The sequence below is a fragment of the Oryctolagus cuniculus genome, chromosome 6 (assembly GCF_964237555.1).
Source record: "Oryctolagus cuniculus chromosome 6, mOryCun1.1, whole genome shotgun sequence".
Classification (NCBI taxonomy): domain Eukaryota; kingdom Metazoa; phylum Chordata; class Mammalia; order Lagomorpha; family Leporidae; genus Oryctolagus; species Oryctolagus cuniculus.
In genome coordinates this window covers 143,564,167-143,580,690 of record NC_091437.1, presented here as the reverse complement: position 1 = coordinate 143,580,690, position 16,524 = coordinate 143,564,167, and the positions used below count along the sequence as shown (strand labels likewise).

At 41.4% G+C, this 16,524-nt stretch overlaps 1 protein-coding gene across 1 annotated transcript in view; it reads left to right on the top strand.

Annotated features, from left to right (window-relative positions):
* Window positions 1-16,524, top strand: part of EXT1 (exostosin glycosyltransferase 1) — a 308,046-nt gene that overhangs the window by 268,775 nt on the left and 22,747 nt on the right. Inside the window, exons 2-5 of the mRNA XM_002710745.5 lie at window positions 1,135-1,228; window positions 2,692-2,799; window positions 7,390-7,509; window positions 15,521-15,653. Coding sequence (XP_002710791.1) covers window positions 1,135-1,228; window positions 2,692-2,799; window positions 7,390-7,509; window positions 15,521-15,653 — 455 coding nt within the window. The remainder of the gene's footprint in view (window positions 1-1,134; window positions 1,229-2,691; window positions 2,800-7,389; window positions 7,510-15,520; window positions 15,654-16,524) is intronic.

The following is a 16,524-nucleotide window of genomic DNA, read 5'->3' as shown; positions in this document are numbered from 1 at the left end:
CACCCTCATTATATTTTGTATTTTTTGAAAATGCGAAAAGAATGTAAGAACATTTAACAGCATTGCATGAAAGAAGTGACTGCCTATTCTAGAGCCCAGTTTCTATGCCCCCAGTATCTTTTTTTTTTTTTTTGGTCTTTTTATTCCTTTTTCACATTTCTTGTTTCTTGGCTAGCTTCCTTGTCTCTCACCTCCTCTTTCTCCTGGAAGTCATGTCAGCCATTCTTATCTGAAACCACTTGCTGAGGTAGCTGAATGTTCTTGGTTAAATGTAGAAACGCCAGCTTGAAGGAGAAAACATACTTTTGTGCTTGTGACAGAGGATCACCAAGTCATTTTGAATAGCATGGTTTAGAGGGTGGGGAACTGGAACAATTTTTGTTTTGCTGAATGGCACGGCCTTAAAGAAAAAAGGCGCCGGCGCTGCGGCTCACTAGGCTAATCCTCCGCCTAGCGGCGCCGGCACACCGGGTTCTAGTCCCGGTCGGGGCGCCGGATTCTGTGCCGGTTGCCCCTCTTCCAGGCCAGCTCTCTGCTGTGGCCAGGGAGTGCAGTGGAGGATGGCCCAGGTGCTTGGGCCCTACACCCCATGGAAGACCAGGAAAAGCACCTGGCTCCTGGCTCCTGGCTCCTGCCATCGGATCAGCGCGGTGCGCCGGCCGCAGCGCGCCGGCCGTGGCGGCCATTGGAGGGTGAACCAACGGCAAAGGAAGACCTTTCTCTCTGTCTTTCTCTCACTGTCCACTCTGCCTGTCAAAAAAAAAAAAAAAAAAAATTAAAAAAAATTAAGAAAAAAGAGAGGCAACAGCAGCAGCCAGGACTTGTTCTTTCTTAAGTCAGGGGAGGGGAGAACAACCTATTTTATGTGGACCCAACAGTCTGGTTTTGGAAGGAAAAGGCTGGAAAAGTCAAATTGTGACCAGGACTATGAGACTTGTCTGTTGTGTACTGTGGGGATGAGAGAGCCCCAAGGCAGTGTCCACCATCACAGTTCAGATTTGTTTTCCTTTGTACAACGGCACCCCGCCTCACCCCCATAAATGGAAAAGTGAAAATCCGTGCACATGTACACCCACCAGTGCTGAACCATGCCAACAGAGCTTCATCTGCTGACTCCTCCTTCTCTCTCCGCAGGTATGATTATCGGGAAATGCTGCACAATGCCACTTTCTGTCTGGTTCCTCGTGGCCGCAGGCTTGGGTCCTTCAGATTCCTGGAGGCTTTGCAGGTAAGAGACCCTGAGACCTCCCCAGAAGAGGGCTGAGGCTGGAAGTCAGACTTTCCCATCCCTCCTGGAGTGGTTTCCTTGGAGGTTCTGAGATTTTCCCCAAGACAATCTGAAATGTGCTCTAACTGTGGCGAGTGGAGGGAGGGGGCTTTACTCCTTGGCTTCACACATGAGAGTTGATGGTTTGGCCACCAGGGGCGGTGGGTTCTTTGGGGACATCTTTGCAAACAGAAGGCAGATCTGATTGCCATCCTGGCCTGCCAGACAGCCTAGCTGGGCTCCTGGAAGGGGCCCTGCCCTTTCCCTGGAAGCCAATCTCAAGGGCATTGGAATTGGTCTATTGTCAGCACTCCACCAAAGCAAAATTGTTTTATTCCTGTCTTGATCATCGCTTCCTTCCTCCAAGTTCTGAGAGTACTGCCCAGCAGGTCAGAGGTCCTGGATCCAGCCCAGAGCCTGTGTGGGAGCCTCTCTGCTCATCAGCCTCAGTCCACAGAAATGCCTTCCCCTGACCGAGAGAGGTGTCCATATTTCCCACTGGAAGTTGCGATCCCATGCCCTTGCTGCCTGTCCTCCTTCATTCTTTGTCCCTTGGCTGCTAAGTTCTTTCTTCCTCTCTGTTCCACCTTGCCTGAAGCTGTGCTTTTGCTGCAGTACTTTAAACTTCCCATCCCTGTCATCCTAAACACAGAGCATCCTGCCGTGTCCTCCCGTAGAACAGCTTCCCTCCTCTTGAAAGTCCTTCCCAGAGAGCTCCGTGCGTCCTACTAAGGAGGCCATCACCGATGTTCCTGTAGCTTCCTCAGACACTGCACAGACTGTTCTCTGGTTTGGGTGATTGGTTATTTGAAACCAATGTTTTGTCATTAGCCCGGGATCTCTTGGTTAGATTGCAGTGTGGATACTAAATAGATAGGACTGTGGCTCCAGCCAGTCCACACCGAAAGGGCCAAGGTCCTGCTTCAGGTGTTTGCAGAGCAAGGGGAAGGTTAAGTCCACTAAATGCCTCCTGGGAATGCTGGGCCCCATTCTGCAGCTCAGGACATTGGGTACGCCGCTGTGCCTGTGGCGTGTGGCCGTTACCTTGACAAAACCGTTTACATTCAAGGTTGGTTTTATGCTCGGATTTTGTTGGTGAAAGCTTTTGTTACATCGATAAAACTTCTGCAGAGAGGCCGGTTGTTTCGATGGAAGTAAGGTCAGCCAAACCATGTACTAGAATAGAAATAGGGTCTTAGCATTCTAGGGCAAGACTTACAAATATTAAGATCTAGCTAGCCTGGATACATACAGCCGTCATGTGACTTAATAACTCCCAAATGCTTGCTTTCCTTCTGGCCTGAGCCGTCCAGTAACCATGCAGCGCCAGAAATGCCCATAATTAAATTCGTCCTGATTTCACTCCAATTGGAACAAATCCGCCATTGCTTTCCGCTCACTCACGTGGTCCCTTCTTTGCTCAGGCCGCCTGCGTCCCTGTAATGCTCAGCAATGGATGGGAGCTGCCATTCTCTGAAGTGATTAATTGGAACCAAGCTGCCGTCATAGGCGACGAGAGATTGTTATTACAGGTAAGCAAGGTGCAGATATGGCCGCCCCGTCCACACTTGCGAAGAAGATGAATCCGAAAGGTCAGCTCTAGAAAAGAAACCTTATCGGGAGAAAATTGCCTGTGTCATGGGGAATATGAAGTCATTTAATAGGACATCGCTCACTTCCCACCACAAAATCTGCCCAGGTCTGTGGGATAGAGTCTGGAAAGGAGAATTCGCTGGTTGAGAACGTGAGCCTGGCTGGTGACAGGTGGTGAATCTCCATCCCATCCCTAACCAGAATTTTGTAGAAATGAAAGCAGAGAGACTTCACACCACCCTGCAACTTCATGTTCCTTTTTCCTGTCGCCGCATTTGGCTTCAGATTGATTTTCAGAAAGAGAGAGCTCTCTAGGCTGGGTTTTTGTTGTTGGTGTTATCATTACTCAGATGATCCAGTCGGGGAGCCTGAGCAGGTGTTATCTTTAGGATGTACGTTATCAAGAGTATCCTCTAAGAGAGTCTGAATGGCCCAGGAGCTGTGTAGGGAGGGACATTAACAATAGTCACAAAGGACTCAGAGGGTGGGACTAGCCAGGAAGAAATTCTAAAGTCCCTTTGTCTATAATGTTTTAGGCTCAACTAAAAGTCTACTCCTTCTTTCTAAAATTATGGAATATTTTAATGTTTTTCTTTCATGGTACTATATACTGTGTCTCCAAACCATCACAAATATTTGTAGAATGACTTCATTTATGTCCTTTTTTAAAAAAAGATGTCTAAAAAATGGCATTTCTTTGTCATGGGCTATCCTTCTGAACTGCTGGAGCGCTCTCCCTGAATTACAGGTGAAATGTGTAACTGAGAGGGCCAGGAGCTGACAAGCCCAGGTGTCCCCAGCTCCCGAAATGTTCCTTTTGTGTGGTCCTCACCACTTAGGTCTGGGACCTCAGGTACAAGAAGGAAATGTCGTCTGCAGTATGCCAGATTGTGTTCATTTGGGATGGTTCTGCCCTAAATATAATGCAGTGTCTTAGGTGTTCATGAAAGAGCCTGGCATTTTTGGGCAAGGACTACATTGTTGGCAATGCATCTCTATTCTGATTTCCTTGAGGAAATCCTTACAGAAATTCTGAGGAAGAATTCACACACAGAAATCTTGCATGCCTAAATCATTTAGTTGGGAAAAACCAAATGAAAGTGATATATGTGGTGCTTTTTCATATGGCCTTTTTCTTCTTTTATTTTTCTAAACCATACGCACTCATGGAAGGAGGTTTTTAGAAGTAAAGGACATGAGGAATATCAGGCATGATCCCTCCATGTATGTGCCCACGTACCTGTGAATTTTTTAAAGATTTATTTAATTATTTGAAAGGCAGAGTTACAGAGAGGCAGAGCGAGTGGGGGGGGGGGGGTGTCTTCCATCCACTGGCTCACTCCCCGGATGGCCACAATGGCCAGAGCTGGGCTGGAGCTGGGCCAATCCAATGCCAGGAGCCAGCAGCCCCCCTCCAGGTCTCTTTTGCGGGTACAAGGGCCCAAGGACTTGGGCCATTTTCTGCTGCCTTCCCAGGCCATAGCAGAGAACTGGATCGGAAGTAGAGCAGCCGGGACTTGAACCGGCACCCATATGGGATGCCAGCACTGCAGGCGGCAGATTTACCCACTACTCCACAGCTCCGGCCCTGTACCTGTGAATTTGGTTTGAAACAACTTAGGAGTTTGATCTTGAGAGAGAGATTCCAGGTGACATTTTGGTTTTCTGGTTGCTGCCATTTCACCAAAGTTGATGAGCATTTAGCCTCCTGAAGCAACTTTTTGGCTTGACTCTGAAGATTTTTGTTTTCATTCAACCCCCCTTGCACCCAAACTTGCTAGTATTTTTCTCCTCCCACATGCAGTCTGTCTTTGTACAGCTGCCTTCATATTGAACAGCGACCATACTGTCGTTAACAATGGTTTTAAGGAGTTGGCATTGAGCCCAAATGTCTGCTCTGGGAAATGTTTTTGTTATAGTACAAATTTTCATTTCCTGTTTTAGAACAGTTAAGATGTTTTTATTTGCATGTATTCTTGTCATCATGTCACCAAGAGAGCTCACTGTGGCTTTCCTGTATCTGTTTTGGTAGATTCCATTAGATCTGTAGCCATACCTGACCTTACTAAGGCTTCATTGAGTTCTGCAACTTCAGTTCAAACTGGCTAAACAGCAATGAGATTGTCACTTTGCCCTACCTTTCTCTTAAGTCAAGGAGATTAATAACCAATAGCAAAATGCCATGAGAACTTGGAACTCTGTCTTTCCAATCCATTGGAATTGTCTTCTGGTCCATTGGAATTGGAATTGCACTTTGCAGAGTGTCAGACACAAACCAGCAGAGTATCTTGCATGTGATGTAGCGAAGTCAAGATGCAGCTATATAAATATGAGAGAGGGCAGTGTATTCATGGGTGAATCTGTGATGTCCTTTTCTCCTTTTGTAAGCTCTGCAGACTTAATTTTATGGTGGCCACATAGTTTTAATAGCTTAATGCATTTTCCTAATGGATTGGTTCCTTATGGCCACGATGAAACAGTGATGCCAGTTCATATGACTCTTAGAAAATACAGTTGACATTTTGAAAAGGGTATGCTGATCATGTACAGGATAATTTTTTTCTAGTCTTTCTTTGGCAATGTAGGTGGTTTTCTCATAAGTAAATAAAAATAAAATTTCTTTGACTTACTAATGTGCATGGTTTCCGTACCTTCTCCAAGGATGTTTTATACCCATTTGACCTTGACCTCTGATTTCAGGTTCTTATTTGCCTGCTAGTGTTTTTTCATTGCTCTGAATCCAGATACAGAGTTTGGGGCCAAGGCTTAATATCTGGTTTTAGACCTTGCCTCAGCAACTGAGCTTTTCCTTCTGTTCTTACTGCGGGTCAGTCCCATTGCTCTTCCTGAGAGGAGTTCTGAATCAAATAATGTGCTGCCATACCCTTCACCCTTGTGGAAACTCAGTCACAGGCTTAGTCAAATGCCACAAGTAACTTTCCTATTAAAGCAGCAAACAGAGCCTTCCCACTTTGGTCTGAGCTCTCTGATTAGTCATGCATTAGGGAGGTGAGCATGCAGAAAGAGGTGAGCACAAAAGGGCAGTTGCCAATCACAAGGAATCTCCCCTAAGAATAGAGATTCCTCAAATGAAATAGACCTTGAACTATAGGTAAATATAGGGAGCAAGTCCAGAGCATTGCCAGGAACCCAGAAAGTACATTTCAGAGCTACAGATCCAAGCAAATTAACATGCAGACATTAAGCACTTGGTCCAACTTTGAATCAAATCAAGCAGTCCAACTTTGAGTATAATCCTAATGTCAGAAAGTCAGAGTTACACAGAGAGAGGAGAAGGAGAGAGAGAGAAAGAGAAAGAAGGAGAGAGAGAAAGAGAGAGAGAGAGAAAGAGGTCTTCTATCCAATGGTTCACTCCCCAATTGGCCACACGGCTGGAGCTGCACTGATCCGAAGCCAGGAACTAGGAGCTTCCTCCAGGTCTCCCATGTGGGTGTGGGGGCCCAAGGACTTGGGCTATCTTCTTACTGCTTTCCCACGCCATAGCAGAGAGCTGGATTGGAAGTGGAGTTGCTGGGTCTCAAACCGGCACCCGTGTGGGGTGCCAGCGTTTTAGGCCAGGGTGTTAACCCACTGTGCCACAGCAACGGCCCCCATAATATATCTTAATTGAGCTTCCCATGATCAGGTTCTGTGCTAAATACTCACATAATCTACCTTACAACTTTATGATGTTAGAACTGTTTTTATCATCTTATAAATGAAGAAATGGAGTATTTGAAAGATCATCTAACTTGTCCAAGGGAACCCAGCTAGTAAATGGTAGAGCCTAGAATCTCACTTTTGTCTTTTGTCTGACACCTGTGCCCTTATACTTACCCATTAAGTTATACTGCTATTAAAAATAATGATATCCCTATGATGGCCTCAAATGGTAATACTCTATCAACTCTTATTTCTTGAATAGGTACTACCTAAAAGCCACTCTACTAGGCTTAAAATATGTAGCAAAATGAAAAGACATAGATCCTTCCTATAAAATTATTTCGTAGAGAGTGGTGACGGTTAAAAATACATGACATTTGAGAGATTGAGTTAGATTATCTAAGAAGACCTTTTGCAGTTACTTTGTAATTCCTGGGGACAGATCTTAGACGTCCTTAGAGATGAAGTCTTTTGGGCTTCCCTTAAGGCTAAAACTACCTTTCTGCAAAACTCAGTTGCCCGTGTACAGGGTCAAGGATTTCTGGGACTCTAAAAGGAGGAAACAGCAATTGTGACTGCAGGAACAACCTGTGCAGTGATACGCTGCTGCGGAGCCTTAGAGCTGACCTACGTTAATACATAATTTTCATGCATTGGAAGTCTTTGAGTCCGGTTCGCATTCAGTGTTCTTTGTACCTGACACTTCTTAAGGACATTTCAACTCAGAGGTGGCAATTTTTGGTAGGTCTGTGTGCCAGAAGGTGAATGCTGTGAAGAATAAAAGCCTCGTGCAGTTGGGTTGTTTCAGTCACATGCATCTTTTTGTTTTACAGTTATAATTAGTGTGTGTTCACCTTGTGTTACAGATTCCTTCTACAATCAGGTCTATTCATCAGGATAAAATCCTAGCACTTAGACAGCAGACACAATTCTTGTGGGAGGCTTATTTTTCTTCAGTTGAGAAGATTGTATTAACTACACTAGAGGTAAGTGAGACTGCTTGGATCTTGAACTTGAAGAATGGGCCTTTATATATGTCTCTCAGCCTTTTGTTTTGTTATTAGTAATGTGTGATTGATCAGCTTCAATAAAACCACATTTCATGTACTTGGATATGTCAGTTAACCCTCTTTTACCTGCCTGACCATGCCCAAGTAAAACCCCTGTTTCTGAAAAACTCCAAGAGGAATATTGCCATAAGGAGAAATTATATTCCTTGACCCCAAGATTGTCTCTGTCTTACATCATTTCAAGAGCCCATGGATAATGACTCTCTTCCTGTCATTCACACTCAATGGCACCCTTTGAAAACATATTTCCGGAGCTCATTTAGAAAAAAAGATAGCGTAAAGGATAATCCTCTTCATTCCAAAAAATGTGAGCAGTTTACTGAGCCCCATAGTCTCATTGCACTGGAGAACAGCAAAATTAATCTTAAAGCATAAAACCCAGCTGACCAGGATCAATGTTGCAAGGTTTAATTAAGATCAAAATCGGTGTTGCACCCATCTGCTGCAGAAGGGGTTAAAATTTATGAGAGAAAATCTTACAGGCAGATGGGTGCCCATCTTCAAGTTGCCTTTTTTAACGCAGGAGGAGAAAGAGAAAGGGAAGCCTTGAGATGATTAAAACCATTGGCAACAGAGCAGATAGGAATGGCCTGAGGCTATAGCAAAGTAATGCAAAGAGCTAAGAAAAGATTGAAGAACTGCACATCATGAATTACCGGCTTTTGGGCAGGAGAGTAGATGTCCTCTGGTGAGGTGGAGTGTTGAGGTGGTGCTGGGCTGTTCACAAATGAGCTGGGGGCATTTATGGCCTCACTTTTCAAGTATTTTCTTTGGAAAAGTATTTACTGCTCCAAAAGCTAATGTAATTGGGAGCATACACTGAGAAGTCAGATTAATACCCAGGAAATTAGAGTCTCCCTGTAGGTCTACATCTCTGTTTTCATACCATCCCGAGTGTCAGAGCCAGAGTGGGCTGTGCCTCGGGCACACGGGGCCCTTCTCCACCTGTAGCCTCACCTGTGCTCCTGCTCTTACCTGCAGGTGAACCCCCATCAGTATCCCTTCAGGCACCATGTGCATTTTTTTCATCCTGGAACTAAGTGGAAGAGCTCTTTGGCACCCAGGCCCATCCCCATGAAGGGTCACAGTGGCTTCCAGGGGCTTCTTTGTTGCAAGCAGCCTTTGCTTTTTCCTCAATGAAAATTGGTTGAGTTTTCACTTCTGTTGAAAGCAGCAGTCTTGTTTTCTATGCAGGACCCTTCCTAGGACATTTCTTAAAAAGCTGAAAATTGGGGGCATCCCATATGGGTGCCAGTTAGAGTCCCGGCTGCTCTGCTTCTGATCCAGCTCCCTGCTAATGTGCCTGGGAAGACAGTGGATGATGGCCCAAGTACTTGGGCCCCTGCACCCACGTAGAAGACTCAGAGGAAGCTCCTGGCTCCTGGCTTTGGTCTGGTCCAGCCCTAGCCATTGTGGCCATTTGGGGAGTGAAGATCTCTTTCTCTCTCACTCTATCCTCCTCTATGTAACTCCTTCAAATAAATAAATAAAAGTCTTAAATTACTAAAAAAAAAAAGCTGAATGTTATTACATTTCTTTTTTTTTTTTTTAAAGATTTATATATTTATTTGAAAGTCAGAACTACACAGAGAGAGGAGAGGCAGAGAGAGAGAGTGAGCGAGAGGTCATCCATCCACTAATTCACTACCCAATTGGCCGCAACGGCTGAAGCTGCGCCAATTTGAAGCCAGGAGCCAGGAGCTTCTTCCAGGTCTCCCACATGGGTACAGGGGCCCAAGGACTTGGGCCATCTTCCAATGCTTTCCCAGGCCACAACAGAGAGCTGGATTGGAAGAAGGGACTAGAACTGGCATCCATATGGGATGCTGGCACTTCAGGCTAGGGTGTTAACCCGCTGTGCCACAGCGCAGGCCCACATTTCTTTTTGGAGTAGAGAGTGCTTCTTATGTAAATTTTGGAAAACAATGGAAAATATTTGAAGCATTAAAAATAAAATAATCTACTCATATAAAAAATGATTGACATAATACATATACAGGTAAATATTTATGCCTTCATTGTTATGTATAAACTTAAAATTTATTTTAATTTTAAATTTAAAAGGTCTTTCTATGGAGCAGGCATTTAGCCTAGTAACTAAGGTGTCTGTCGCATATCTGAATACCTGGGTTCAATGCCTGACTCAAGCTTCTAACTCCAGTTTCTTGCCAGCCCAGACACTGGGAGAGAGCAATGATGGCTCAAGTAATTGGGTTCTTGCTATTCATGTAGGAGATCTGGATTGAGTTCTCATCTCCCTGCTTTGGCTTGGCACAGCCCAGCTAATGCAGGCATTTGAGGAATAACCAATAAATGGGAGCTCTCCTTCTATCCCTGTCTCTGCCTCTCTGTCTTTCAAATAAATACATTTTTAAAAAAGTTTTTCTATACTGGCAATGTAACATTTTTATGCTTAATTATATGTTGATATTTTGTTTTTATTATTTTAACAGCCATATGAAATGTCACCATTACATCACTTAATTTGTTGAATTAATCTCCAATATGGGTATATTCTGTTGTTTTTGGTTTTCATCATTATACACATTATCAAACAAATAGTCTCAAAGCGAAATTGTCATACAGTTTTAAGATTACTTCCTTTGTTTAAATTCCTTGATTTTGAATTCCTGGTTCAACAAATAAGCTAAGATTTCTACTGCAATTCGTCAATTTTCCTGTGATTGAACTTAACTAATTTATATACCTAGCAGCATATATTAGAGAACCCATTTTGATTATCTTGGGTTTTTTGTTTTCACTTTCACTAATTTTGGACATTATATCTTTAAAAATGGCAAGTCATTTTCTTCATTTCATTTTTTTATTTTTTTTACTCAGGCAGCTCACAAAGAAAGAACTAGAAATGGCCATGATATTATTGTTCTATTTTATTCTCATTAATTTTTAAGAGCTCATTATATTAAAAATATTAACATTTTGACTTTCTAATGCAAATTTTCTCCCCAATTTATGCCTTTTTGCTTTATGATGAGGCAATATTTTAATCTGTCGCTTCTCTACTTGCTGCTATTTAGAAAGAACTTTTCAATTCATAATTTTATATATATGTGTGTGCACACAAATATGTTGTTTTTATATTTTTCCAGCACTTTCATGATTAATTTTTTTATGTAGCTAATTCATCTAGTTTACTTTTATGTAAGATATCTCTTGAATAATCTACCATTTTTTTTAAAATTGTTATCTACTTGCCCTAACACATTTCTCAGGTTCTTCTCTTCCTTGGTATTTTATGCATCTGTTGATCTATGTCTGGCCTTTTACCTCTGTCCTATAAATTGTCCACATCTAATATACCCAGACCATATGTTTTTAGTTTTTTTCACTGTTAAATGCCATCCTATGGTGAGCCCTTATTTACTTAACCAGTCTGTTTAAGTAGTCTTCCTGCTAATGTTGTTTCTAACTATTACTGATTTAGAGATGTGTGGATAATGTCTTTATCCAAGAAATGACTTTCTACATGTTTCTTAGACTGCATTTCTTCCTGTCCACTTAGGATGGAGTTCCTGAAGTGAAATTACAGAGTCAGTATGATAGGCATTTCCTTTCCTTTTTTTTAAGATTATTTATTTGAAAGAGTGACAGAGATAGGCCAGGCTGAAGCCAGCAGCCAGGAACTCTATCTGGGTCTCTCATGTGGGTGGCAGGAACTAAAGTACTTGGGCCATCAACCACTGCTTTCCAGCACATTTGCAGGGAACTAGATGGAAGAACAGAGTAGCCAGGACTTGAAGCAGGCACTGAAATGACACGTGGGTATCCAAGCATTGGCTTAACTTAGGTGTACCACAGCACCCACCAAAATACAGACATCTGTTTCTAAGGCTCATAGTGTATTTTGCCAAATTATTCTTCATAAATCAACAGAGTCTTGCAAGCTGTCTTGGGGAGACCCTCTCTTTTTGCATTGTTTGTCAGTCTTAAGGATTGTAATTAAAACACACACATATATAACCTTGCTAATTTGCCAGATAAAAGATGGTATCTCATTAATTACATTTCTTTTGAGTAAAGTTATATTGCATAGATCTGGTCTCTTGACTTTTAAGTCAGCAGTGCTCAATTATACTGTAATAACAGTAGATGTGTTGCATTCATCAGAATAAGATCTTAACTCAAGCTGTTGTCATCTCTGAACCTGGAAAAACCCTTCTTTACCTTGGATTTAAGTCATGTAATTCTTTAGTAACACAGTTGTTTTTTAAAACACCAAAAAACCATATACTTCATTCAAATGTATAACAGCTGTCAAATCTCTTTATATAGTTCCAAGAGTGGATTGTAATGATTTAACCTCTCATCCAAACTGCCTGTGAGATACCACTCAGCTTCTGTCTTAATTCAGAACTCAGATAACCACAGAATTCAGCATAAGCAGAAAAGCAGAGAAAATATCATCTACATATACAAATAAACAGAGCCAATGTGCTTTATAAAAACAAATTTTTAAGTATCACATATGAAAAATGCCCACTTGGAGTAGATTTTAGGTGATTTAAGTGTCTGGTCAAAGGTTGATTTCCCAAAGTATGAAGATCATGCAGAGTTACCCTTAGGCAACATGGGCTTCGGGATCCTTGACTGTTCTGTACTGAGACTCTGGATCTCTGGGTCCTTCTATGTTTCTTGCAGTGTTCTAGGCCGTGGGGATGAGATTACTGAGTTGTTGGAGATTATGAGCTCGAGCTGTAGGTAGTGCTTAAAATTGAAAACAGGACATCTCATCCTTCTCTCCAGTGCCAGGGTCAAGTTTGTACATTTCATTGTGCAGCATACTGGGGGGTTCTGTATATTTTTCTCCTCTGATTAAAATTTCCTAATTCGGTATCTTGGAATAGGGAGTTGCTTACTCAGTGCCAGACTCTTTGGGGTTCAGTTTTGTGTTTGTGCAAATTGAGAAGTAACAATAGGACAATGATAAAATGCTGCGAAGAATGTTCTTTCATGACTGCCATTATTTGTCAGAATATTGCACAATAACCTGTCATAAAGGTTTGAACTATAGAAGCTCAGGTGATCAAAGGAAAAGGCCATGAATTGAAATGATGTAAGAGAACAACTCAGGGTAACTTGGAAAGCACATATTTAGTGTATTTTCATAAGGTGCTGTCCATTTTCCTCTTCACTCTCTAGCCATGGATACTCAACCTGTTTTGTTGATGCTCTTATACAAGATATTTAAAATCATTAAGATAATGAAAGTCAATGGGACAATGGAAATAGATGATTGGTTTGTTTTACAGGGAAGTAGCATATGGTGGCACTCTGTAAGTGAGGCAACATTGCTTTGGTCAAGAGACTGAGCCAGGGCCACATAGAAGGACAGTTACCTGTCACCAGTATTACATTGTTTTGTAAAACAGATGGCACATAAGAAAGGATACTAAGGAGCCTGTCATTCTTCCCCTTAAATTCACATTAATAAGAGATTCTGTCCTTATTGAGCATGTTATTTGGGACCTTAACACACGCACACAAATCTTCTGTGTTGTGTGTGTTTATTTTCTGTATAGTCAAAGAAGGGTCAACTTCTAAATGTGAAGTCTTCTATTACAACAAACAATATGCTCTGGGTGCCAGAGAAAGATTCTGGGAGCTCTCTAGTGTAGCAAGAGGGAGACTGAACATCAGGAGAGGGGAAAAATGATCTTTCTGTTTCCATATTCTTGAGAAGGCAATTGATAACACACCTTTTAGAAATGTGCTTGACAGGAAGTGTGAATGTCTTAAAAGTATTAACACTCTTTGACAAAATGCTAAAGAATCAATCCTAAATGTGAGGAAATTATTCATAAATATATTCATTGCTTTATATGAGACAAAAAAGGTGCTTTGATGGGTCATTTAGGATAAGTAGACCAGGAATGCTATGAATAATATGGGAAATACCTAAAATCGATAACATCTACAATATTATAGCTGTGTAGAAATTTTTTAAACTATGCATAATAAAAGAAACACAGGAATGAGATTTTGTTTTATAAAAAAGCAAAAATCAAGCCTTAAGTATAAAAACGTAGGTAGTTCTTCAACTCTGAGAGCTTGTCGTAATGAATACAGCAGTTTATTATTATGAATGGGGAAAAGGGACCCTGAAGGTAGAATTTTGCCTGACTGAGGTTAGACTCAACATTGCCTATTACGCTCCTGTCTGAGCTACTGCCTTCTGTCTGGAAGAAGAGCACAATTTATGCTTAGCATATCCTTATGTTCTAAAAGATAACAGCATGGTTTTCCTGGACCAAAAAGCCTATGGCAATGAGGAACCCAGGGAACCAAAGTGAGTGACGACCTGCTTTGTGACAGCTCTGAGTGTCACGTCATTTGTTTGTAGGTTGGATTTACAGTACTGTCGTTTGTTAATCTATTCTGTGTCTTGATATCCAAACTTATTTAAATGACCACATGCCCAGAGGTACATAAATTTGGAAAGAAAAAAAAAAACAAGGAAGATCTGAATGAACAACTATAAATGGAAATAAATAGATTGTGGGTTTGGATAGTACAAATAATAAAAAAACTGAAATAATTGATGTACAAGGTGAAATTGCTAACCATGTCAAAACCCTTTACAACCATGACAATTTTCCCATAAGTAATGCCTAGAAAACAACATTTTAACACATCGTTCTTGTATCACAAAGATTTTAACAAGGTTTCTAAAATTTCCACTAAATTAGAAGGCTCTATGCAGCCATAAAAGTTAGTATTTTCAATCAGAATAAAAGATAAAATGAAAAAAATCATTGAATTAAGATATTTGTATTCTTCTAAGTTTCTTCACTGCTTTCTTCAATCTTTGTCATTAGGAAAATAAATACAAGGTTTGCACAGAAAATATAGCTCATATTTATTACTTATCTAGTCACCAGATGAGATGAAATGAAGGTTTAATAACCTGACCAAATAATAAAACTCCTGTTAAAATAGTCTGTATTTAAAATCACTGCATTAAATAAGACTCTGGAAAATGGTGATTTAGGTCTTAAATCTCTTAAGACTTATTTCAGGATTTTTCTCCCTTTTTTAAGTACAAAATATTGCTGAGAATATGAAATTCTGTATCAAGTTAATTAATTGACACATCATACCTTAATGAGTGGATAGTGTAATTACAAGAGTTAGAAAGTCACAGAGAGAAAACTGTAAAGTAGACTAATCACGATCAACTGACAAATGATTGCAGATGGGAGAATGCCTGAGTCTAAATGTAGAATTTAATGACCTGCGAGGTCCCAAACTCCAAAAAACTAGTGAACTAGTTTGACTATTGCTAGTCTTCGAATGCTGTGATTCTTGTCCTTTTATGTACAATGTTTTGAACAATTGTTAACTCACCGCTTTTTGAGGTGAAATATAGAAAAACTTCAGTTAAGTTCAGTAGTCAAAATCCTGCAACTGACTTAGAAAGGAAAATGAAATATGACTCCCAAATGAATCTACCTCCTAAATTAATTAAAGGGACAAACCAAAGCCTCAACAGTCCTGAGATGTGCCATCCCTTTCCTACCCTTCCAGTTCATTCTCCACGTGGTCCACATTGACAGCTCTATGATTCCCTGATCGGCATCTGGAGCTGCTGTTAGATGCTCAGCCATCAAGGAGAGAGTAACTGTTCTGCGTACTCTATCTTGAAACGAACCGTAGAAAGACAAGATAGAATTGACGGTGGAACTGAAGTTAAACAGCAAATCTGAATAGGCATCATTCATCTTTCCCCTCTTTTACATTACTCTGTCACTTCTCCTCTGACAGATATTTTTGTCAGTGGAGAATTAGCGGCAGGGGACCGGGCGGGTAGGCATTGCTGTATACCATCAGCACTCGTCCCTCAAACTTGGTTAAGCCTGGTCCTCATCAGAATCTCATCCTCATGGTGTGTTACGCTTTTGTATTCTAGATTATTCAGGACAGAATATTCAAGCACATATCACGTAACAGTTTAATATGGAACAAACATCCTGGAGGATTGTTCGTGCTACCACAGTATTCATCTTATCTGGGAGATTTTCCTTACTACTATGCTAATTTAGGTAAGTGAAGTCCTTTAGGGAGCTGCCTTTCCTTACTCTCAAGACGTCATCCAGAACTAAAGCCTTGATGAACAGGCTGCATTGGAGCTTGCTTTCTGAGCCTTTGTAAATAGCATATCAAGGTCAAGAATTATAAATCCAGCACAGCATTGCAAAATGGGGGGGGGGGGGGCTCATTTCTTATTTGAGCAGCTACCCTTTATTAAATATATAGAGTTATTTCTTTTTGAGAAATTGGATCCCCAAATTGTGGATCATTTTGAACATGACAATGGGTTAGCTATAATTTCAAGTCTGATAGAAAATAAAATAGTTACAAGAGTTCTCCCTAATTATTTTTCACAATTCTATACTTCTATCTTATGCCAAAGAAAAACTGAATAAGGAGAAATAAGCAATAGGCTCAATAGGCTAATCCTCCGCCTGCGGCGCCGGCACACCGGGTTCTAGTCCCGGTCGGGGCGCCGGATTCTGTCCTGGTTGCCCCTCTTCCAGGCCAGCTCTCTGCTATGGCCAGGGAGTGCAGTGGAGGATGGCCCAGGTGCTTGGGCCCTGCACCCCATGGGAGACCAGGAGAAGCGCCTGGTTCCTGGCTTTGGATCAGCGCGATGCGCTGGCTGCAGCACGCCAGCCATGGCGGCCAGTGGAGGGTGAACCAATGGCAAAGGAAGACCTTTCTCTGTCTCTCTCTCTCTCTCACTGTCCACTCTGCCTGTCAAAAAAAAAAAAAATATATATATATATTGAAAAGCAAATGTATTCATTCTTTTAACATTTATTATATGCTTCTTTTTTTAAAAAATAGGTTTTACTTATTTCTTTTGAAAGGCAGAGTTACAGAGAGAGAGAGACAGACAGACAGACATCTTCC